Source organism: Gobius niger (assembly GCF_951799975.1).
Source record: "Gobius niger genome assembly, chromosome: 8".
Classification (NCBI taxonomy): Eukaryota; Metazoa; Chordata; class Actinopteri; order Gobiiformes; family Gobiidae; genus Gobius; species Gobius niger.
Window position 1 is genome coordinate 16361009 of NC_136859.1, and position 23649 is coordinate 16384657.

Here is a 23649-nt window from a genome sequence, read left to right on the forward strand (position 1 = left end):
AAAGTAGATTAAACCACAATAACAAGAAATTGTACGGGGTCAACACAAAATATTTGCTAAGTTGATATTATTGGAAAAAAGTCTGCAGTGTGCAGGACAGGTTATGCGTTTTCACATTTCTCTGAGAAATTGCCCTTTTGGACAAAGGCCTTTAAGAAGAGGCAGTTTAAAGTGTGAAATGTTAAGCATATACAGTAGTAATGCCTTTTGTTCAGGAGTCTGCATCAAAGGAGGAGGCAGATTATGGCTGATTTTCTTCATTGTGATAAAACCAAGGGCCGAACCTGCTAATCTTAAAAAATCACCTAAATGAGTGTTCTCTTTGGACATTTTGAAGTAATTGATAGTATGTCTCACATTTTTAGAGAACTTTAACTCTAAAAATGTCCAAGTACTGTCTGATTTGTAATTAATTATAATGTTTCTCAAAAATAATATGGAGGGAAAAGAGGTTCAATGCTGGAGGGCCGGATTTGGCCCCTGGGTCTGACATTGATACCCCTGGTCTACAGGTCGCACAGGCCACTCAATCTGATTGGCCAGCACTCGTACGAGCTGTGGTAGTCAATAACAGTTCAATTTTGGGTCAATGACAGGTTCAATTCAATTTTACTAACAGCAAATGTAAGAAAATTGGTTAAAAATATTGAAAGTTTTACCAGAATGTTGAAATGTAAATGTTCATTATTGCTTCAAGTCCTAAAGACATGACCCCTGGTGCCCATCTTGCAAATACAACGGCCCCTCATGTGTCGCCTCCACAAAACGTCTGGGCACTCCCCTGCTTTTGTTTCACTGAGAAAAACAGTAAGATTAGCAGATGAGACGGTCAGTGGCAGAAGAACTGAGCTGGCACCTAAATGATGCTGCTGTGTTTGTTGCTGTCCCCGTTACAGCAGTCCCCCTCAGCACGTCACATCCTGTGTGTTTCAGCTGATAAAAGTGATGGACACGCTCGCCCTGTTGGCACATCCCTTGTACGTACAACCTCGCTGAAAAAATTGAAATACCATACATATTTTTGCAATCACATTCTTGGCTCTAATGAAAAGAAATGTGCTGCAGACAGAAACATGGCTCAGGGCAGTTTACATTGTCTGCGCAGGAACTCTCTTCCCCATCGCAATTCTGGGTCCCATCACAGATTCCTGCAAGACTGCAACGATAACTCTTCCAACCCATGATGATTTTTTGCGGGGAGTCGCTGTTACATAACAATATTAAAATTTAACACAATTTTAAAGTGTACAGTGATTGCAGAATGCTTGAAGGAGGCAGGAGAAATGTCATGCCCAAGGGAACAAGGACAGTATACTGGTGGCAGAGGTGGGTAGAGTAGCCAAAATAAGTACAGTACTTTACAATAATTTTACTCAAGTAGAAGTAAAAATGAGTGACATTTTACTTGAGGACTTGAATCTAATTTAATGCTTTTTTAAGACATTCAAGGCTTATTCTTTGATAAATAAATGTAATGACTTTTTAATGCCCTGTGGAAACCCTGGGAAAATGCATCAAGTTAAAGGGGCTGGATGCAAGTTGGCCATTTTATGCTCACTACTGCCACCTCAGGCCATATGTGTAACTGCACCTTCTATATTAAGCCCATGCATGACGGCACTTCTGACCTGAAATGACAGCTTTTCGAGTGACAGTGCAGGATTTTGAAGCCAGTAGTGGTGAACAGGTCTGGGTTCATTTAACAAACTCCCTATAGTCTCTTTAAGGCAATGGAGAATTTACCTAAGCTTGGCAATTTACAACAACACTACTTCAACAAAGAAACATTTAATCAGAACAAAGACAGTGTGAGAAGGACCAGCACAAACTTCACATTCTGACATAGCATTCCACCTGATGTCATTTTGATTGGACATGTGTATAGTCACATATGTCCCATGATCAGCCTAGGCAATAGGGTTCATTTAGCTGTGGTGCTGTTGGTTTCATAATAGAAAACCTCTCTTCAGACAGTTTTATGTTGCTCTGCTCTTTCAGTAATGGACGTCCCAAACGTGTACAGCCACTAGCAGAGAAGGCGACTGTATTCAGAAAGAGCAGACGACTTCTTCACTCCGTCCCAGATCCGAGCAGCGTAATGGAACCTACAACACACACAGGAGTGTGTTTATGTAAATGAATAATTGGTTATTTCTTGTCCATACAGTGGGTTAAGAGTTATGCCTTTTTAATTGATTCATATTTATCTATTCAATCTAATACAATACTATAAACATTACCTTTTAACCTCTTAATCCTCGTCTTAACTAAGCACATTTTCTCCAGTTCAGCTTTTCCTAAATCTAAAAGCTTCTGGCCTGGAGCTTACGGCCTATAGGCCAGTGTAATGCCTCATTTGAAAGCTGAGACATACAAAAATTATATAAATTGATCTTTTTCCTTGCATTGTTGCCGCATTTTAGAGGGTTTTTATTGCTTGCTTTTTTTGTCACATTTTTGCCACTTTTTTTGTCACCCTTTCATAGTTTTTTTGTCATGTTTCTGTCGCTCTTTTGACTTTTTTAATGACTTTTTTAATGCTTTTTTTGTTTCATTTTCATCAAATTTTTGTCACGTTTTTGTCGCTTTTCAAGAAGCTTTTAGATTTGGGTAAAGCCAAACTGGAGAAAATGTGCTTCAGGGGGTTAAGAGGTTTATTGGTAAAAAACTACACTGATTACCGTACCATTGAAATAGTGGCGAAAATACAGAGAAAAGCTTATTAGCCTATAAAAGGGAGCAAGTGAATTTCCAAATACCAATTCTTTTTTGCGAGTTTTAAACGTTTTACAATTTTCATGAATGTATTCTGTCACAGTAATATCAAACACTAGCTGCCAGTTTACCATGGATGAAATGGCTTCATAATTCAAATCACAGTGCGCAGATTTCTTTTTGCACAAATATCTGCTTTTAACTAAAGGACAAAGCAATATTTACTCAGAATAAATGCAAAAACAGCACAGATATTCCATCGCTCTCAATTATATTGCTAATTTGGGTCTGTGGAAAATTCTATTTAATGTCCCTGCGTAACAAATGCAAATCCAGAATCCATTTATTTCCTTTACCAGTTCTTCTCTGTGAGGATAGTGTGTGACAGCTGACAGCGAGGCATTGCCAGGATCTGACTCCGGAGCTTGGAAACCATTGTGGAAAAAGTCGGGTGCCCTTTGTATCCAGGAAGTAGAGAGAAGAGCGGGTATGTTCCCAGACCTGCAATGAATGAAACCAAACACAACTCACGCTCTTATGTTGTTGATGAGAACAACGTAATGAGATGGATGAAAGCTACAAAACCGTATTAAATGTATGCAATTATATAAACACTCACCAGCTTTGGTCAAATGATCTTCCTCCGTCTCTTGTATAGGAAGTAAAAACATGTTGATTTCACTTTCTAGATAGTCCGGACGCAACCCAGGAAAGATACTGCAGTCGAGCATTGACAATGTACCTGGTAACAACCAAAAGCAGTTTTACCGTTGTTACTATTGCTTGTTTAGAACTATGAAATCATGTTGTTTTAATAAACCTTTGTATTTTAGATGCGAGTGTGCCATTAATTTGTCCACCACTGTGTGCATATTCTTCATATTTTTGGGGCAAAAATCATCTCGTCTTGCCTTATTCTGTACAAATACTGGAAAGGAAAAGCTTGTTTTAATAAGATAACATGAGAAACATCTGCTTGCATGGGAAAACCAGATCACTGATCGTTATACCTATGTGTGGGTAGTATTCAGCCCCGTCGTCTTTGCCCGAGGAGCCGGAGCTGTCATGGCATGCTGAGGGAGTGGAAGGTTTCAGCATCTCAGCACTTTGCAAAAACCTAAAGACAAAGACACAAAAACACTCCTAATACGGAGAAACAAATTCAAGTACAGCAGCGTCTCTTATGGCATACGTACCGGTAAAGGTTTATATCCGTAAACCAATCTTGAACTACAATCACAACATGGCACACAGTAAATAGAAAGGCCGCAATCTGTAAAGACTAGAGACAAAAAATACACATTTTTGATGGACTAAAGGAAAAAAGCATATATAGTTTGTTCCGCTACTGCCCTCTTCTGGCCAGTCACATACCTGCATTTCAACATATGTATGAGGAAGGTTGTACTCTGGGGGTAATTTCCGATCATTGTTGATGAGGTGGTCAAGAATGGAGGGGCTGAGGATGGGCTAATGGAAAACCACACCAGTAAAGAAGCAGAAGTAATTACAATGCTACTAATACTGCTAATATTAGGAGCATTAGTAGTAGTTTTACCTGCGTGTCAAGAAAGATAACTCTTTCTTGTGTAATAAAGAAATCCACCCCTGTGCTCTGGTTTCCTCCTCTCTCCTTGATTTCCTGGGTTTGGGCTCTGAATACATACCCCCTGTTCGACAAGCATTATACCATTAAACTACTGGTTTAAATATAAAGAGTGACTACAATGTCAGTTTCTGATAATATTCATGCCTGGACACATTTACCTTGAGTCTTCCTCTGGGGTGTTTGCAGACAACAGGGACATGATTGTAGATTTACCAGTTCCTTGCAGACCAATGACTCCAACCACCAACATGTCCGTCTGGTCTCTGAGGTACTGCAACACAGGGCACATCATTATGACAATAAGGTCAAATAAGAATTAAGGCTTTTCTAATTCCAGTAGGTAAAGCAACTGCCTCACCTCCATTGCATTGTCGCACCAGTTCATCTGGTCATCAACTAGTTTAATGCTGTGTTTCATCTTCTCAGGAGGAATGAGTTTAGCTTGACCAACCAAGGCTTTTGAAAAGAAAAATAATAAAAAATATTGGGCTCAATTTTTCATACACATTTTTTGTACTTATCATCTGTAACAAAAGAGCTCAGCTCACGGTCTACAGCAGTACTTGTTGCAGAACCACCCATTCCTCGGTTTTGGATCTGATACACAGGCTGAGTGGGACGCTGCCCCTCTCGCTCCAGTTTAGAGGGTCCTGCCCCAGGAGACTGAGCTGCGGCTTCTGGAGCGGTGCCAGGTTTGCCCCCATCGTCCCGGGCCTTCATTAGCATGATGGGCTTTTCAAGAACAGGCCCCCCAGAAGGAGGGACATTTTGTGTTGGTTTAGCCTGAAAATGATTGAATAAAACAAACTGAAGCAATGTTTCACATTCAGCAATAGTTACACAGTAAAAGATATTTATCTCTTATCTGATGTAAGATTTTGTGTAAAGTAACCAAAATAATTTCAGACTCATCAAAACTCCTCAATTAAACACTGACACATTGTGTTTTAACAGCCTTTGTGTTAACCGAACTTTCAATAAAAGAACAATTTTGTCCAAGTACAACAGTGCATGCAATTCCTGATCGCATTCATTAATGGGATATGAAATATTGTGCTTTTTACCCTTTCTGCAGGGGGCTTTGCCAGAATAATTGGGGTCTTCTGAATAAGTGGACCTGGCGGTTCCTCACTCCCGTCCTGTGGACAAACAAACATTAATCTACGGCGTTTGCAGACTTCAAACTGAGTGGTACCGACTGACCCTCCGCTCTCTGGGTTGATACTCTCGGTCTCGGCTCGGCCCAGACAGGTTTTGTCCAGGGGGGCCAACATCTCTGTCTCCACGGCGACGTCTCCTCCTGCGCCCCGGGCCGTACATCCCGGGCTGACTGTGCCCTGACTCCGACATGGTAAACTACAAACAGGTGCTATTCACGTAAAAACGACTGGGCTCGAGAAAAGTGAACGTTTTAGCAGTGTTTTTAAGCCATAGATCACTGGCTATTTCTTCGCACAGGATGTAAATATTGCCTGATCTTCAGGTGACTTGGTTTCCCTCTTGGGACTGCGCAGTTGAGCGGGGACTGACTTTGCATTCGTTAAAACTGACCCCGCCCGTCTAAAATCAGCGTTTGTCACGAATGAAACGCATTTGGTCCGTCATTTTAAAATAACCGAGGAAAACGTGTACACGCTATCAATGGTTCCTATCTGCCATAAAAAAAAAAACTGAATGGATTGGTTAATTTGCTTCATAATTTCAAGTTGTTAACCAATAATAATTTGTATTAATCTGGAACTGCTTTGTTTGAAGCGTTGCGCAGAGTCAGGAACCAATTCATCAAGAAAAAAACATTTATTGACTTCGTGGCATTATTGTTGTAGTGAAAGTCACCCAGCCCAGTGTGTTTTTTCCCCTGATTGTTAAAGTGCATATGACACATTAGACACAATTTTTGTCAACACATAGTTAATACAATTATATTTAAGATTTTGCTAAACATTTTCCTGGCTTTCTTTAGTTTGACCATTTCTGTGATGTTTTATAGTTTCAATTCATTATTGGATTGACAGGAAGTGACATAGATAGAGGATGTTATTCCAATAGGTGTTTTTAAGATGAGCTTGGCAGGCTAAGGCGCTGCAGGCCGTGTGTCTATTGCGGCATATAATGTTATGTAATATGTCATGTTTATCATTATTGCTATACTTGTATAACTGTATCATTTTCATAAACATAACAGCATGAATATGAGAGTATTCTGTTGTCAAAGTGTAGGACGTTTCGCCTCTCATCCTAGGCTTCATCTGCGACTCTAAAATTTCCAGCTCACGGACTAGTTGGAGCCAGTTTATTTGTTTTGGAATTAAATATGTTTTGTTTTTATAACTTCCGACCGCCCTCCTAATCAGGCAGCCTTATCAGCTCACCTGTGGGCAGTTTGTATGTGTCAGTAGGTGAGGAGGAGAGGAGATACTGTTTTGTAACCAAACTAAAAGAAAGAAAACCCAATTTGTCAACCACGGAGAATACTTTTGCTTTGTGCAATAAATATAGTTTGAACCTGCATACTGGATCCTTGAGTGCTTTGTGGGCTATTTTTTGACTTACAATCTACTCTACAAAAAAGAACAAAGACTGGCCATCACAACTAGATAAAGACCACTGGAAGGGGTTCTTCTATTCTCTCAACCCACAGGTTGACACTTCAACTACAGAGCACAGAAGATGACTCAAGAACTTTCATATAAGATGGACAACTCCTGGGTGACTGAGAGCTTACACAGACATAACAGCACATGAACTAAAATCATATTGCATAAATGTATCAATTTAAAATTTCAATCGTTTATTTATTACTGCTATGAGCTCCAACTTACAAAAGCAGTGCTCTATGACTTTGAATTCATACCTGAAATGTTTAGCCTATGTTCAACAATATCTATATGTACCTTTAACAATAACATCCGCTGTTCTTTTCCAGTTGTGCATTTACAATAAATTTGAGCGAAGTTTATTGAAAATTATTTACAATTTCTAGTGAGTAGTGAAGTCTTATACTATTAGTAAACAATTTCCTGCATTAAGTAGTCCATCTCAAGTAAGCACAAAGTAACTTTATCTACAAATACCTAGTACTAGTACGTTAGATTGTCATCAGCTGAAATATGTTTCTGAGTTGTTTCTGAGTAATTTCTAATGAACACTCCAGATTCTATGTGAATGAATCCAGTGATGAGGAATTAAGTCTTACAGGAAGGGCACAGCCTGTTGAGAGTGCGGTGCATATTTCAGACCAAGAGGTGTTGACCACTACCGGAAGCACAACTTTCCAAGTGTTTCACTTTCTGTACACATGGATAACACACATTCTCCATCCATCTGCAGTGGCGCAGCAGTTAGATCTTGCGCCCCACAGCAAGAAGGTCCCTGGTTCAATTCCTGGACAGAGCCTTTCTGTGTGGAGTTTGTATGTCCGTTTGTATGTTTGTATGTTCTTCAACAAACATGCAGAAACTTAGAGCCTGTTATTTCAAAACGCATCTGCAGTAAAACTTGAAACCCCATGTTCAAGACATCATAGTGAAATGTCAAATTCTGTGTTTCTACAAACATTTAAAGATATCCCTATAGACACCACATCTCTGGGAGCTTTATTGAGTAGCTAGTTTATTGGGGGGAGGATATCGGCCATTTAAAATATCAGCCTTTTGAAGAAGGTGCAGAAAAGGGTCTTGAAGAGCTCTAGCTCAGAAATAGTTTTGGAATGGATGTCCCTGTTGTCACTCAGACAATTCATTCTTTAATGAATGAAACAGACCTGATTTATTAAAAACCCAAGGTTCCCATTTCACATTATGACCAATAAACATTTTTTAAACATAAGGCCCATCTCCCTCGGTCGTGCTGCTGTTAGCAACTGCCCTGAAAAGGTGAATAACTCCTCCCCTTGCTTATCCGGACACAACCAAAGGAAACCGGCCCTGCTCATTGACTGTGAATAAAAAGACCTATGTAGGTAAATGTGTATAATCCAGTGCCCATGTTCACCTATGAGACTGGTGCCATTGTGGATGGTTCTCCTCTGTTCTGACTTCACAGGCCAGTGGATACGTCTGTTTGAAGTGTTTCAAATGGCAAAAACATCTTTTATGCAGAACACAATAAAGCAGGACAAAACTGTGCAGTGTACTGTGGGCCTAATTTTCTGTAGGCTACAGTTTGTCTTCTAAAACAGACTAATGGAGCAGATGCAAACGGGACCTGTTTGACAGTTTAATGTTAAGACATTTTTTTAACCTTCTGCATTGCCTGCATTACAGATCTAATAAGTGAATCTTGACCCCAACTGGTAACACTGTTCAACAGACAAACATGTTAAATATTCTGTACAATGTAAAAATAGAAAAGAAAAAAGTAATATTCCATGGGAATACGGTAGAGACAGAATCGCTTGTGGCGCCTGAAGCTTCCCAAATCTCAAAAACTGACGGCAGAGGCCAGTTCTCAACAAAGGTTTTGCTTAGTCACAAAAACTTTGAACAACTGATTAAAAACACACACCAAATTGATCAAATGCCCCATGATTCCTTCATCATTCTCTGTGTAATTTTACAGGGGTGAGTAATGGTGCTGTGTGCTCAACACGGGGCCAGAAGATGAGATCTTTGGTCGTGATGCCAGTCTTTCAAGTGGTTCAGCATGTTCAGAGTCTACAGCCCGTGTGCTGAGCTTTTTCTCACTCATTCTCAGAGTAAGTGGAGTCTGCCAAAGACATTGTCACCCCTGTCACCTGAAATTAAAGAAATATACTCAGTACCACAGACTTTCGGCTTTCCATTTCCTACAATGAGCTTACCTAATCTCCGGTGTGCGCTGGCGAAGGAAAAGAGAAAGCAGTTCAGACGTCTGTTGGAAGCAGTGGTTGAGTTCATCCAACTTCTGCTCCATGGACAGGATCCGCTGCTCCAGCTCCCGATAAGAGTTATTCCAGTTAGCACTAAGATCACACATGATCATTTGCATCTGCAAAACAATACTGTAAGTGAGAAGAAATTGTACCACAGTATGCTGCCTTTCTTCAACCGTGAACATCTGTTAGAACATGTGAGTGACACTAAACTTATATTATATAATCATCTTATTACTAACAAATGTCATCATACACAAGATGAATAATAGATTCAAAAGCTCTGAGTTCTTTTGCTCCTGAATCAAATTGTATATTGAATTTTAAGCTTTCATCTACCGGTAATCTAACAGAAAGTTACCTTTGGTAAATCCACCATTTCACTGGCATAGTCTCTCAGTTTTCTCTGTTTGAGTCGTAAATGGCGAAACCTGTTGTGACAAACATTGAAAACTTAGTTAGATGATCATTTCAGCTGATTTTTCACGCTGCAATCATGATTATTACGTTACTGAATCAAAACATGCATGATCTTATTTTTGTGCTTGATCCTTTATTTTATAAATTAATTTTACATCTATTGACCCCCACACAGTGTTGATGTTGCGTAGATAACTCACACTCGGATGGCCTCCAGGAGACAGCGCTGGTGCCTGCGGTGCTCCCTGCGGTTGCCCTGGCTCAGGTTGGTGCGGTGCAGCAGCCAGCACTCTCGAAGCACATTAGCAGCAGCATGACGAATCTACAGATGACACGTTCAACACAGGAAACTTTTACTGATTACACAACAACATCGATCCGACCATCTCTTCAGTCACTTCAGGAAGTCATGATTAGAAACAGACAGTGTTTCCGTTTTATCTTTATTTGCACAAGAGTAAAAAGCTTTGGCTGTCATATATGTCATAGGCCATTGAACACATTTAATTACTGGGCCAAACCACATAAAACTAAAAGCTGGAGCATTGTTGAACAGTTGAATAATGTTGAGTTACTGTATACTGTATCGTAGGGGCTTGAAGTTCTAGCAATTAAAAAATACTATTAAACTGAAGATAAAAATTGAGATACATTTGCAATTCTGCGCCTCCTCCAGTAGATGGCATCCTCGGCACCCGCCTTTGTCGCTTATGCCTAGAACGGCATTAAGAAATCAGGTCTGACCTTTTTTGTATTGGTCATCCATTTATCAATCAATGAAAAACAATATCAGTAAGGTTGATGCTGGTCTATATTTTGACAAGTAACTTTAGTTTCTGTCTTACACGTTAAGTTTTTGAGTCAATATCTAGGCCTTGTATTTGTCTAAGCCATAAACTAACAAAACCTTTAAGTTTCGCTTCACCTGTGCTCTTTGATTCTATTTGCGTCTGTTTACCTTCCTGCCCCCTTCACTGTAACTGTCCTGCTGATGATGTCACTGCAGGTTATTCATAGGGCCCTGTCCAGAGTCCCATCCAGATGTCTTCCCCTGTTCCCACCAGTGTAAGTGTGAACATCGGATGCCCGCTGACCCTCACACACACATGCACAGACCCCGAGCAGCAAGGTCGGGACAAGGCGTAAGGATGCTCCTCGGGACAGGATGCAGCCACAGAGGGACGGGAAGCGGTTGTATCCTCCCAAGAACTGCGTATTTACATCTTTTATGACACACTTTTACCGCATTGGGACAGTGTTTATTTTGTCGCGGAATATTTTTTGTGAATGGAGACTAAAAATACACATTATCGAAATAAAGTTGTTGATAATGAAGATATTTCCTCTGACAAGTAAAAAATCATTCATTTCTATTCAACTGCCCAAAACTATTCAAATGCAAAAGCCGGTTCGTTTGCACATTTACTAAAAGAAAAAGAAACCTCATGCCCCTAGAGGCCATAAGCACCACTGCAGGTGTCGTAGCATGTTGCGATTTTTTACTTTTTAATTGTCCGTGAGAGTAAACACTATGCTGACAGAAAAGACAAAGGTAAAGAGGGATATTGTACATCCAATTACACAATGGAGATAGTTTTTTCTTCACTCAAACTTGACTGTAAATACTGTTTAAGTGGCGCTAGCCCGCAGTTAGCTTTGCCCGTTAGCCTGTTAGCTTCTTCTTCGTGATTAGTGTGTATTAGTGGCTCTGACCCGGTACAGGGAAAGCTGCACTTGTGGTTTTCTGGCCAGAGACACCAGGGGGAGATAAAAGACCCCCCAATCATCCCATTAACACTTGTATTACCCCCAGAGGGACCACGGAAAGGATTTATTAAGGTAAACAAGTTACTTAGTATTGCTTTAAGGGTGTACAAAGGTAAATATTTGAGTTGGACTAAGTTGGGAAGATCTGACAAGAGCCTGGATTAACCCTCTTAGTGTTAAATTACATGCACTGTCCCAACCAAATAAACAAACAATAAATGTTTAGTTGTGGCTTTTTCTTCCAACTTTAATAACCTTCCTTTTTTTTCTGCTCAAAGTTATACACTCTGTTGTCACTTTCTTGTGCCCAGCAAGAACAGATTTACTATTAGGTATGAAAAAAATGTAAACTTTGATTCCTTAATTGTCTAACTTGGATTAAATAATGTTGGAGTGTGAGTGTATACAGCAATAACACCAACTTCAAGAATACACACTGCAGTATAATTTACAGCTAGTCTTGGTCACATTTTTAAAGACTATGCTTCAGAGTTTTCTCTGTTGCTCAAATACTGGTGAATATCTCTTCCGAGACCATTGTCCTGAAGTGACACAAACTGACTTCCGTTCCTGGATAATTTTTTCCCCCTGAAACTTATCACCGTCCGAAATCTTCAAACAGACATTACAGCGATATCAGCGCACGCAAGCCTCGTTTAAAACAATAACAAAGGGAGTAGCAACTGCGATCAAGTGCCATCAAAAGGAACATTAGGATTTCGACAATAGCCGAAAACCCTCAGTCACAGATCATCAACACATTTTCTTTCGTTCCTATTTGTCGTCCTTTTCCTCAAGCTGTAGGCCAAGTCTAAACAGGACTGGTCTCATCTTAGTACATGAATAAAATCATTGTCATATATTTCCTCACAATAATAATAGTCTGAAGGCCACCAAATGAAGCCCAGAGTATGAAAACCATTGTGCAGGAAAAGTGCCACTTACCCTTTTAGAGATCTGTATGTCCAGCATGAAAAAGTGGACATGCTTCTCTCCTTTATTTAGAGCCAGCTTCTTGGTGACGACGGCGACCAACATGGCAGTGCAAGCTACGCCCTGAGCACAGAAACACAACGGCTAAATTAGGAGGACACACTGTTTTTACTCAACACCAAAGCTTTCAGACTAAAACAGGCTGTTACATAGTTTGTCCAAAGAACATCTTCACTAATGTACCTTGTTTCCTTTTGTGAAGCTTTAGAAACAGAGAAGAGAAAGTGTTAATGCAGAAAATGGCCGTTATTGCAATACAAAAGGCTCAGTTTGCAGTGTGTTCTTTATAGTATCGAATATTGTCGATGTAATGAATCTGAGCAGCAATAATAAATGGTTAAGTCGTAGCAATAGCAGAGGAAGTGATATGGAAGCAAAAGTAGTAATATAAATAGACACTTCACGGGTGTTTTTAAGACTTTCTTGGTATGTTTGGTTTCATCAGACAGGTCGGCTCAGCGTGAGAAGGGAGAGACGTTCAGCAAACTGCTAAAGAAGCTAGCTCACTGCATCCTTATCTTTGAACACCAACCAATCTAATTTTCTCCAGTTTTACCCCAATTTTAAAGTTTCTTGACCTGAGAGCTTACAGCCTATACATGCGTTTCCAATGACATCACACATAGTTTCGCAGTACTACAACATGTAACAATATCTCTACTCAGGATGAAAATGAAAGCCCACTGACAGTGGTATTTACTTGTAGTCATTGCTCAAGAAGATAACAGTAAAAACACAGCCCCAGAGACGCACATTTATGTGATATAACCAGCGAATGTGGCACAGACATAACAGCTCTGTCTGTCGAGCTACAGCAGGATTTACTAAAGACCTGCTTCACTCTGAAGACTAAACTAACACATCAAAGAGGAAACTGAAAACCTTTCTCTGTGATTTTTGCAGCTTGTCATGTCAACAGAGTCTCAGTCTGAGTCAGTGTTTAAGCTGCTCAAGATGTTAGCATGCTACTGGTTAGCAACTGTCATCAATCAACTGTCAATGGCTTCAACAAGTAAAACATATGTGTGCCTCACATCTATGAACACAGAGGAAATACAGCTCAGCTCTGACCTCTGTCACATGTCGTATCCAAGGCAAGATGTTTGGAGTGTGGTTCAGGGCTTTGCTTTCTCTTGGAGAGGTCAGAGCTGAGCTGTTGAAGCTAAATGCGGACCGGTAGCATGCTAACGTCAGTGTAGTGCCTAATTTGAAAGCTAAGGCCTACAAAACTCATCTACGCTTCTTCCCTTTTTTTGTGGTCAAGTTTTAGTCGTTTTCGTTGCGTTTTCATCACATTTCTGTTGCGTTTTTGTCACATTTTTGTTGCGTTTTGGTCTCACTTTTGTGGTTTCGTCACAGTTACTTTACACTAAAAACGTAATGCAGCCAAAATGTTACAAAAATGCAAAGAAAATGTGACATGGAACCAAAAGCACTACAATGTGGAATTCTCTCCCTTTACATATTAGAACTGTAACATCTTTGGAGAGTTTCAAGCTCTCGCTGAAGACTCATTTTTTTTGCACTGGCCTTCGGCACGAGCTGAGCTGAGCATTTTTCTCATGTTGTTTTTATTATTCTATTTGTATTAAATGTTGATTGTTTTATTTTATGAATCTGTACAGCACTTTGGGGCAGTGGCTGCTGTTTGTAAATGTGCTCTATAAATAAATTTGACCTTGACCTTGACAATAAGCAACAATAAGCTGTGAGCTTTCATGTTGAGAAGCTTTAAGATGTGGGTAAAGCTGAACTGGAGAAAATGTGCTCAGTTAAGCTCAGAGGTTAACCACTATAGACCATAGTGTAATCAAAGTGATGGATCGCTGCCTGATAAGTTTGAAGCGTTGTCGGTGTCAGTCCTTCCACCGTGTGGCATCACAAAATGGTTTCTAAATTGTGATCCCTGTTTGTTCATCACAGACAACATTCCTACCATGTTGTGTTCGTGCCATGTATTTCTTCAATTCCCAAAATATCAGCTTTGTATTCAATAAAACAGACTCAGATTTCACCCCGAGTAAGTTTTCATAATAATTACATAAACATACTTTTTGCCTTGTGATTTTTCTGATGTAAACTATGGTCCTGTGACTCAATAAGGCTGGAAACTCTGGTCTACACAGCTACACACAGAGCTAACCCTCAGACTGATCAATCATATAGGACAACTATATGTTCGGACATCCCACACTCATGGTGGCTTGTGTGTTACTTTTTTTCCTTTCTTTCTCTCATCATGAGGGCACAGGTTGGCACTGCCCTCACTTGTAATCCGGCCAAACGCAATAGGGCACCTAAAAATGGATTGGGTGGAAAGTTTCCCATTATAAGAAAGGGAAGCTTATAAAAACAGGATGGAGATTGGGAGGTAGAAAAGTCTTACTTTGTGCAGCTCAGCCCACTGAGATGTGCCATGCTCCTGTATTACTGACTTACATGATTGTGCTTCCTTAAGCCCAGCCTTATATCGATACTGTAAACTTCAAACAGGAGTGGTCTGCTTTTATCTCGCTTCCACTCCCACTACATGACTGCACCGTGAACCTCAATCTACAGACAGTGATTGATAACTAAGAATTCTCAAAACTAAGCTAAAAGTTGTTGATTCTTTACGATGGCGCAAAATGCTGGTAACTAAGTGTCCAAATCTGAGGTAATTGTAGTTGTTTAGTTTTAATATAATAATAATAATTATTGCCATTGAATATAAGAAGGATCAGTAAAGCAATGTCCCACACAGAAGAACACGCTTCAAAAAGCAAAAGGGGAAACAACAAAGTCTGCGTTGGCGCAAAACATTAAGAACATAACAGGACAAATTGTTTGGACACAAACTGCTGAACCAATATAATTTTGAGATAAGAAAGAACCATTCTGAATCTGGTGTAGCATTTCAATTTCATCTGAACTGATTAAACAATTTTTCAAATCCAAAACAGCCTCCAAAACGCAATTTGAATGGTTGCAATGGGCAAATTGTAAAGACTGCTATTATGTTAGTGCAAACTACAAATTATCTTCATGGGGTCTTATTATCTACAGTATAATAATCTAACCCTGTAGCCTGAACCTATACAAACATGTTGTTCTATACAAACGTGCTCTGAAATGTTCTTTTACTCGATTAGCAGTTCATACTTCAGTCTTCGTTCAAATGCTCCTTTGCATGAACTTCAAATGGACTTTCTAGGGAATCTCGATTCAGGATAAGATAATATGGATCTCACAACGGAGACATTCAGTCAGAAAAATTTGCAATCAAGAAACAACAAGGAAAATGTGCAAAAAAGGAACAATAATAGGATAAAACATGAGTTGCTAATCACATCACAACTGCGACACTTCAGAAGACAGTGAATACACTTGGCTCTTGGCCGTTACCATGACTCCGGTGAGCAGACAGACCACTTTGCCACAGCCTGTGTTTGGGGAGACGTCTCCGTACCCCACAGTGAGGAAGGTGATGGCGATGAGCCACAGAGCCGTGTTCATGTGGTTGGCCGCTGCTGTCGTCTGCCTGTCAGGACGACATAGACGGCATTAGGCCACACTCACAGTCCGGCATTAACACCACACGAAAAAGGGACATTGTTACGTGACAAATAATAATCTCAGTGACAAGCTGTAGCAGGGGAGAAACACTTGCTTGAATTGCTGCAAAAGGGCATGTTACAATAATTTCTCTTGTATTAAAATGTGTGTTAGCAAGGTGTGGCAATAACATTGAGTTCTGTTACTTTATTAAGTTGCAGTGGCCACAGGAACGGCGTTTGGCCAAACCGTAGACCTTGAGAAGCACAAACACAGTTTAAGGGTCGAACAGGACCAGGATGTAAAATAATAAAAGTATAATATTCTCTGTTGTGCTATTCTCCCTTCACAACAAATGATCTGCCTTTAAGTCGTTTGTGTGGCTCATAACCCTGACTTGGCATTTGTTTAATGATAATAGAAATGTCTCCTAAGATATGAGATAAGACACACTTTATTGTCCTACAGGATCTGTGGAGAATAATGTGATGCAAAGCCAAATCTAGAAGGTTTGGTTTATTGTTTTTTTTTCTAAACTATGCTTATGCTCGACACAAAGAGTGGCACAGGGATGTAACCACATATTTAGAAAGCTAACTAACTTAAAAGAACAGTTGATCAACAGAGTTGATGCGTACCTGTCTGGTCTTTACTCATGCGCTCAGTCACGCAAAAAGACCAAAGATGTTGTTAGCATTTAGCCTCGCCTCCAAAAGGGGTACTATATTGTAAGGCGTAATAATACCTTAGGAGCACTTCAATGTCCGCGTAGTAAAGTTGAAGTGCTCCTAAGGTATTATTACGCCTTACAATATAGTACCCCTTATTATCTGCACAGAAAATCGAAATGTTTAATTTTGTGTAACTGTATCGTGCAAGTACTCACGTAACCGTGTTTCAATAGGGGAAACATGGAAGAGCTTGTTCGCTTCTAACTTCACCCCCGTTTGGGACCATGAGGAGGGGAGGAGAGGCTAAATGCTAACAACATCTGCGGTCTGTGACCAGACAGGTACGTATCAACTCGTCTAAGCTCAGGTAAGAACATATCTCAGAGAAATGGTGGCCTGTTCCTTTAAGAAAACGTACTTGGCCTAATGTGTTTGCTATTTTATCTGTGTGATTCCACTATTTCACGCCCTAGTTGTTCATAAATGCAACACTGTCACAAATTATTCCAGTTTTCATGGAACAAAAGCAACAAAATTTCCAAGATCTTAAAGTATGACAGAGATAATACCGTGTTTGGCAACTGAAGCCAATTGCACCATTGGTTTGCAACAGTATTTTAACCTTTTCAGAGTCAGCCATCGACGAAAGGAAGAAAATCATAAAACATAGCCTCCATCTCCAATAAATAATAGCTGCTTAATCTCACAATTGGATCTTTCCTTCCACTCACTGTATGACAAATGCGTTTCGCAAATTGGACAAACCAGAGGTTGAACAATGACCTCACACGGTTCAACAGCCAGACCCAGTGAACAGCCTGTCGTCGGGCTGGCTCACATTAAAAAGCAATTTGTGACATAAACACAACAGAAAATAATCACGATCAACTGTTATTATAATCCACTCGGAGGCGGAAACTTAAATTGACCATCAAGGATTGAAAAGGAATTACAACTACAGCACAGTTTTAAAACACAGGGGCCATGACTGCAAGTGTCTGGGAGTCCCTGCTGATGGAGTCCCTGCTGCGCCCGGGATAAGCGGAAGAAGATGGACAAAATCAGCTCCGGCAGATATATTGCACACATCTATTTAACACATTAATTCGAATATGTTTATATATTTTTCGAATTTGATCTTTTTATTCAATCTTGTGCTGTTTCCAAGCCCAGATAAATGGAGCACAATGTTGAAAGTAAACACATATTTGGACGTCAATCACAGAGACACCACTGACAAGAAAAAAGTGAAAAAAGAATTTAAAAAAAAGAGTAGAAGGCTCGTAGAAACTTACTTTAGTCATGGCCCATTGTAGGTCAAATGATAAAATGGATTGATGGAATAGGAATTACCAATCGACATTTGTAGTAAGACAATCAAATCCAACGTACAGCAGAGAGTCACAGACACAAGCACTGTCTGTGAAAACTAAGAGAGCCTGATCCAGCTTCGTACTCACCTCAGCCGGGCCGTGGAAAGACACTAACTAGCCCGTTGTTTTTACGATGCCTGTACTTTTTTAAGTGTTAACTCACTGACAGACTGACCTAATAAAGAATAACAGTCCAACCAAAAGAGAGCTGTCATTGACAATCATTGTGTCTTCAAGCGAAACACTTCACCCACAATGGCCATTGATGTCTAGTGAAGTGGTAATGTGAGTAGAGCTATGTAGTACACTGCCTGGATGTAACTAAGACACAATGTGCCCAAAGGAAGAGATCAGCTGAACCTAAACATCCTGAATGACCAGGTTAACCCAACAGTGGATTTCTTCTTCCCTGTTCCCACAATGCCAGGTTTAATCCGGCTCATATTGTGAACGAGTGGTTCAGGGAGCATGAGATATCATTTTCACACATGGATTGGCCGCCACAGAGTCCAGATCCAGAATTAACCTAATTGAGAATCTTTGGGATGTGCTGAAGAAAGCTTTACACCGTGGTCACACTCTCCCATCATCAAGATCTTGGTGAAAAATTAATGCAACTCTGGATCTTTTAACATTGCAGAAGTTCTTTAAAACAAAGCAAAAGAAGGTCCAGTGAAATATTACAGTGTGTAACTCTTTTTGTATTGACTGTTTCTGTGCTCAGGCTGTGTATATTTGTGACTATCAAGTGCAGCTCACCTTTCACAGAGGGTGAGCATCCAGGAGGCAGTGAGCCAGAAAAGCAGAATGAAGACCAGGAGGGTGCGGGCCGGGTACTTGTTCATGAGCACTTTGAGGACGAAGCGGAAGGTGAAGTTGATGTTGTTCAGTGACCCGATGCTCCTGTAGGAGGCGCTCAGAAGCACTTTGCTGTGCAGAAGTATGGCCCGGTGCACCAGATACAAACGCAGGAACATAAACACAGACAAGAGCAGCTCCAGGTTCATGAATGCACGTCCATAGTGTCCCGTCACACACAGAGGGCCAGGGGCTGCAGACGAGGTGTTATAGGACAGTCTCACCTCCCAGTAAGCCCCCACTGGATGCACCGCACACACCAGCAGCTCCAGGGTGATCACAAACATCCGGTGACTGGTCATAGCGATGCGCCAGTCCACCTGGTTATGGTCCATGATGAACAGCTGACAGGGACAACAGAATCAAGAAATAAACAAATAAAAACAAACAGTCAAGGATAAACAAAAGTACAGCATTAGCAAAACAGAGAGCAAGTGCATTTCAAATGATTAGCTGTGGTCCAACCTCATTCCTTCCTATCTCCAAATCAACAACAACTGGCCTACTCGACCAAAAGGCTATATATGATTAGATACACAGGTCAGATATAAAGGTATTTTTTCTCAAACGTCGGCTTTTACATTATACTGATGGAAAAAAAATAATTCATTCCACAACTAAATATCAAGCATAGACCATTATGAGTAAAACAATTCCACAGAATCAAACTTCTATTCATGTTCTTTAATTAACATAATATATCTCCAAGTTATTCAGGCAGTGTATATATATATATTCTTTTTTTATTAAAGCAGAAATATGTGGGGGAGGGCTTGTGCGCTGTGCATTTAATCATAATGGCAAGGCAACTTTATTTATACCATGCATTTCATACAGAAGGCAACTCAATGCACCTAAATAATGCCTTTTTATTTATTGTGAATCTTGTGTCAGTGTCCTTTAACTTGCCAGATGTGCTTTAGATGTTAACTATGAATGAGTTTGGACTACAGCACAACAACAGATTAAAATGTAAATCATAAAGGGCCTTTAATCACTTCTGTGGATGATAAACAATGACATTAACACTTTTTTATATATCTGGCTTGAGAGCATGAAGTGCAGTTGTTGCTGTTGTTAGGCCCCCTCTGCTCTTGCTTATCTCTATCTGACATTTGCAGAAACATCTCCTGTCTGAGGCCGACATGCGGCACACAACTGTAAACATGTAGTGTTTCGTCACTGGTGTGAATGCTGAACGATACAAAAGCTGCAAACCCTGCACTACAGAACACTAGAACACTGTGCATTTGAGGTTAACCATGTTGAGCAATGGCAGATGATAAATAAAAACATCTTTATATAGGCAATATTTCTAAGCACAACTCACCTTAATGTCTTTATAATGGAAAGCTATAATTAAGACGAGAAGGCATCCAGTGGACAGGCTTATGGCACCGTTGATGAACAATGCACTTTTTGAGCCCTAAACAGAAAACAGATTATGCTGTAAAACCTATTACATTGCAGCTTTAGTCCTTTGTTTGGTAATCTTAACCTTTTTGACCGACATACTAACCATAAACATTTATTATATCTGGAAACCCTTGGAATAATTTCACAAACTGAGAACTTATTGGTCTTTTCCAGCATCATTCACTGGGCAGGTTGGAAGACTGTGTTTTACAGCCGCTGACAGCCTCAGTGGAAGATTTGAAAACGGACAGGCGGTTTCATGTGGTTAGCAGTTAAAAAGATAATTACAAACTCTCTAACGGGAGGAAACTTGAGCGTGTAGGTGGTATGGAGTGACGTCCGTTGGCAAGGTATACTGGTTTTCCAGAGTCTCAGGCGTAGCATCCACTGCTTCTCTGCACTGTGTCAAGAGCTAATTAGAGCCTCACAAAAATGCAACATTTCTCCAGATTTACAACATGATACAGACAGATTAGAAAATGTACATCTAAAAACATAACAAAATATATCCCAGCTTTTTCACATTTACAACATAAGAGAACCAATAAAGTTCTAATCCACTGCATGTATGCTTTGTCCATTCGTCAACATTTGCTTATTTCAAGTTGTGGCTTATGCCTATCCCAGCAACTATGGGCCTTAAGCTGTTAACCCTAAACAGTAGTCTGAAAGCACACAGAGAACAAACCTTTGAATGGCATTTTACATGAATCAAACCTGCGGCCAGTAACCACTGCCGTCTTGCATGTGACTTTACTTTGCCAATTTGTTTCATTAGACTTTGTAGTTTGTTGCTTTTAAACAGATTCTTGTGCTATGGGTCAGCAATAAAACAAAGGTATCCTGTCATTAAATTATGGACAGGAAGAAACGAGGCTGCAGGTTGTTAAACGATGTCTGAGTTTCACACTACAATCTGCGTTGGTCCGTTTGATAGTGAGGTAATCTCAGGCTCTCCAGCTTAGATGAAACACCTATTAAATAAATATTTGGAAGCACTAAATGCCTGTCTCTTGGTCAAACACAGCATGTTACTGTCCAGATAAGAAGCACCAACTTGTACCACACCTGGTTTGTGACTATGTGAAAGGCGCTACACAAATAAAGTTCATCTTCTTCTTTTTCTTGGTTACTTTTGTAACTTTGTATTTTGTCATTTAGTCTTGGTATTGGTCCAACTTTGAGTAAATTATCTACCCGTCAACTCTATAATGATCCGGTTGTACGCTATGGATGAAACAGATGTACTTGCTTGAATGGTAGTGAGTATAAACAAGCCATAATGACATCACATAATGACATAAGGTGATTTGGTAGATCTTGTATGCCTGATGCCGTTGGGGTAGCGTTAGTGAGACTGGGGTGAGCCTTGTTAGCATGAACAGCAGTGTGTGAACAGGCTGGGGTCAAATCTGCCACCAGCTAAACAAGTTAAATCAATGGTTACACCGAACAATCCAAAGCACACCAAGCTTTTATTTCATGCAATTCTGTGTTTTGAGAGTGCGTAAAGTTGTGCTGCATCTTTTGTACTGCATGTAACTGGATGAGGCAGGGCTGGTGGACAGCCCGTGCAAACAGCCTAATTATCCACTACATGATGTGGAAAGATAGCCTGCAGTACTCAGAGCAATCTAGCTCAAGGGAAGGGGGTGAAATGTGGAAAAATGTTCCAATAATAGCCTTGTTTTCCAGCATAAACATGAAAAGGTATGCTAAAATATCACTTTCTTGGCTGGCTCTGATAGGTAGCTATGGGAAGGTGAAAATATCCTCAAGCACACTTCCATCATGTGAGTCCCCGTCATACTAAAACCATATGGCGCAGCAGAGTGGGAACGCAATTTTACACACACTAAAGTTAAATTAGGAGTGCAGCTTCTACTAACTAACATTGTCCACGTCTTTTCCAGTGCATCAGCGTTTCCACACACAACACTAAAGCAGGATGCCTGTAGTAAGGCCCGGACAGAAAACACCTGTTCTTGGTTGCTCTCTCTAAGCTCTAGCGCTTATGTCATGGTTGTCTGCACTGTTACTTTTCCAAATGTGTTTCTTCACAATAAATCCTGAGAACAGACTGGGTCAAGTTCATTTGTTTCCTTTAAAAAAATAAAATAATACAAGTTCGACAGTTTGAGCTCCTGACAATGTAATCAATCACTCTTGGAGGTGGTCTGAAGTTTTGCCGGTATGCATGAGAACTTTTTTCCACATGTGCAAGCGCCACACTGTAGAAAGTCAGGGGGAGTTAATAATTTGTTGATTATGTGGTCTCGGCATTGTTATCCACTGAGATCTGCATGTTAATGTCATGAGGCTGTGCTACCAAATGTGTCTGGAAATGGACTCCGTAATCAGCAGGTCAGGGGGGGTCAGAGCCCAGGTGCAGGCTGAGCTGGGGCTGCTAAGGGGCCGGTTGTTACGATGCAGGGACACTGTTCAGAAAGGTTGTAAATGATTTGGATTATTTTCTCTTGGAAATAATAACCGTTTTACATTTTGATACAAATTTGTACAAATGGGCGATGATAATAATAACAAAAAGTAAAAGGAATAACAATAGTAATACATAATAATAATAATAATAATAATAATAATAATAATAATAATAATAATAATAATAATAATAATAATAATAATAATACAACAACAAATGGCAAATCTTTACCGATTGTTATAAAGGATCAATTTATATCACAGCCTAATAAAGGGAATATGTAACAAAATATGTTATATGCTATTTTGTCTGTGGGAATCCAATGCAATAAGCGTTGACACGTTATAGATCGGGCTGCATGAGGCTTGTACCGAATAGAGACACTTTTATGAAGTGTCAAATTTGCAAAACCAAAAGTACAGATGGCCTATAATGATAGGTTACTTACTGGTTGGTAGACAGCAGGGCACATTTCTGCGTGGATGATCATGAGAAGTATCCCAAGAAGAGCAGCGGCCAGGGCCAATGCGCACAGTCGCTTTTTGTCTTCTAACAGGAACTTTCTGTCGCGCAGTCCGTACAGGTCGTCTCCCTCCATTGGACTTGTCCGCTTGCCTGTGATTGACACCGGGACAGATGTCTCGGAATCCTCGCCGCTGCCACTGATCAGACCTTCGCAGTTCACACAATCCATTTTGGACGCTCTGTGTGCGTTATGGTTAACCATGTTCATCTCCAGTGCGCACTCCAGCGCTTTGTCTCGGTGCTCGCACCCGTGTGAGTGCGCTCTCACGTGGGTCTTCTCCCGGATAGGATAAGGCATAGTCGGACGACGCGCCGAATCATCCCTTTCTCTTGAGAGTCGCTCATGGAAGTAGCGGTTTTCCTCGACTGTAGATCTACATCATCACCATAACACTCCTACTCACCAGCGCGCTGTGGTTACGCTGATGCCATCTGTGCGTTTCTTTTTGTGCATGAGTTGTTATTTTCGCGCCGTG

At 40.4% G+C, this 23649-nt stretch overlaps 2 protein-coding genes across 2 annotated transcripts; both read right to left on the minus strand.

Annotated features, from left to right (window-relative positions):
- Positions 1-1914: 1914 nt before the first annotated feature.
- smg9 (SMG9 nonsense mediated mRNA decay factor) lies at positions 1915-5824 on the minus strand. Its single transcript, XM_079560784.1, has 13 exons — positions 5528-5824; positions 5389-5463; positions 4873-5107; positions 4683-4780; positions 4483-4595; positions 4274-4385; positions 4090-4185; positions 3912-3997; positions 3726-3832; positions 3536-3643; positions 3335-3457; positions 3072-3216; positions 1915-2105 (listed from the first exon to the last, which is right to left on the minus strand). The coding sequence occupies exons 1-13, from the start codon at positions 5672-5674 to the stop codon at positions 2027-2029; spliced, it is 1524 nt and encodes a 507-aa protein (XP_079416910.1). The 5' UTR covers positions 5675-5824; the 3' UTR covers positions 1915-2026.
- Positions 5825-8663: 2839 nt separating this feature from the next.
- On the minus strand, positions 8664-23606 carry kcnn4 (potassium intermediate/small conductance calcium-activated channel, subfamily N, member 4). The gene is made up of 9 exons (XM_079560785.1): positions 23097-23606; positions 20123-20218; positions 18694-19136; positions 15741-15876; positions 12309-12419; positions 9797-9918; positions 9538-9607; positions 9126-9292; positions 8664-9059 (listed from the first exon to the last, which is right to left on the minus strand). Exons 1-9 carry the CDS (start codon positions 23469-23471, stop codon positions 9056-9058), a joined length of 1524 nt encoding a protein of 507 aa, XP_079416911.1. The 5' UTR covers positions 23472-23606; the 3' UTR covers positions 8664-9055.
- Between the last annotated feature and the right edge of the window lie 43 nt (positions 23607-23649).

What these genes read in the sequence shown, in the direction of transcription:
- smg9 (XM_079560784.1), bottom strand. Translation starts at nt 5,674, where the DNA reads ATGTCGGAGTCAGGGCACAGTCAGCCCGGGATGTACGGCCCGGGGCGC. An exon ending in AACAAGTACTGCTGTAGACC is followed by an intron (nt 4,781 to 4,872) that starts GTGAGCTGAGCT and finishes TCTTTTCAAAAG; the next exon opens with CCTTGGTTGGTCAAGCTAAA. An exon ending in ACGGATATAAACCTTTACCG is followed by an intron (nt 3,833 to 3,911) that starts GTACGTATGCCA and finishes CTTTGTCTTTAG; the next exon opens with GTTTTTGCAAAGTGCTGAGA.
- kcnn4 (XM_079560785.1), bottom strand. Translation starts at nt 23,471, where the DNA reads ATGCCTTATCCTATCCGGGAGAAGACCCACGTGAGAGCGCACTCACAC. An exon ending in TCCATTATAAAGACATTAAG is followed by an intron (nt 19,137 to 20,122) that starts GTGAGTTGTGCT and finishes TGTCCCTGTCAG; the next exon opens with CTGTTCATCATGGACCATAA. An exon ending in ATGCTCACCCTCTGTGAAAG is followed by an intron (nt 15,877 to 18,693) that starts GTGAGCTGCACT and finishes TCGTCCTGACAG; the next exon opens with GCAGACGACAGCAGCGGCCA.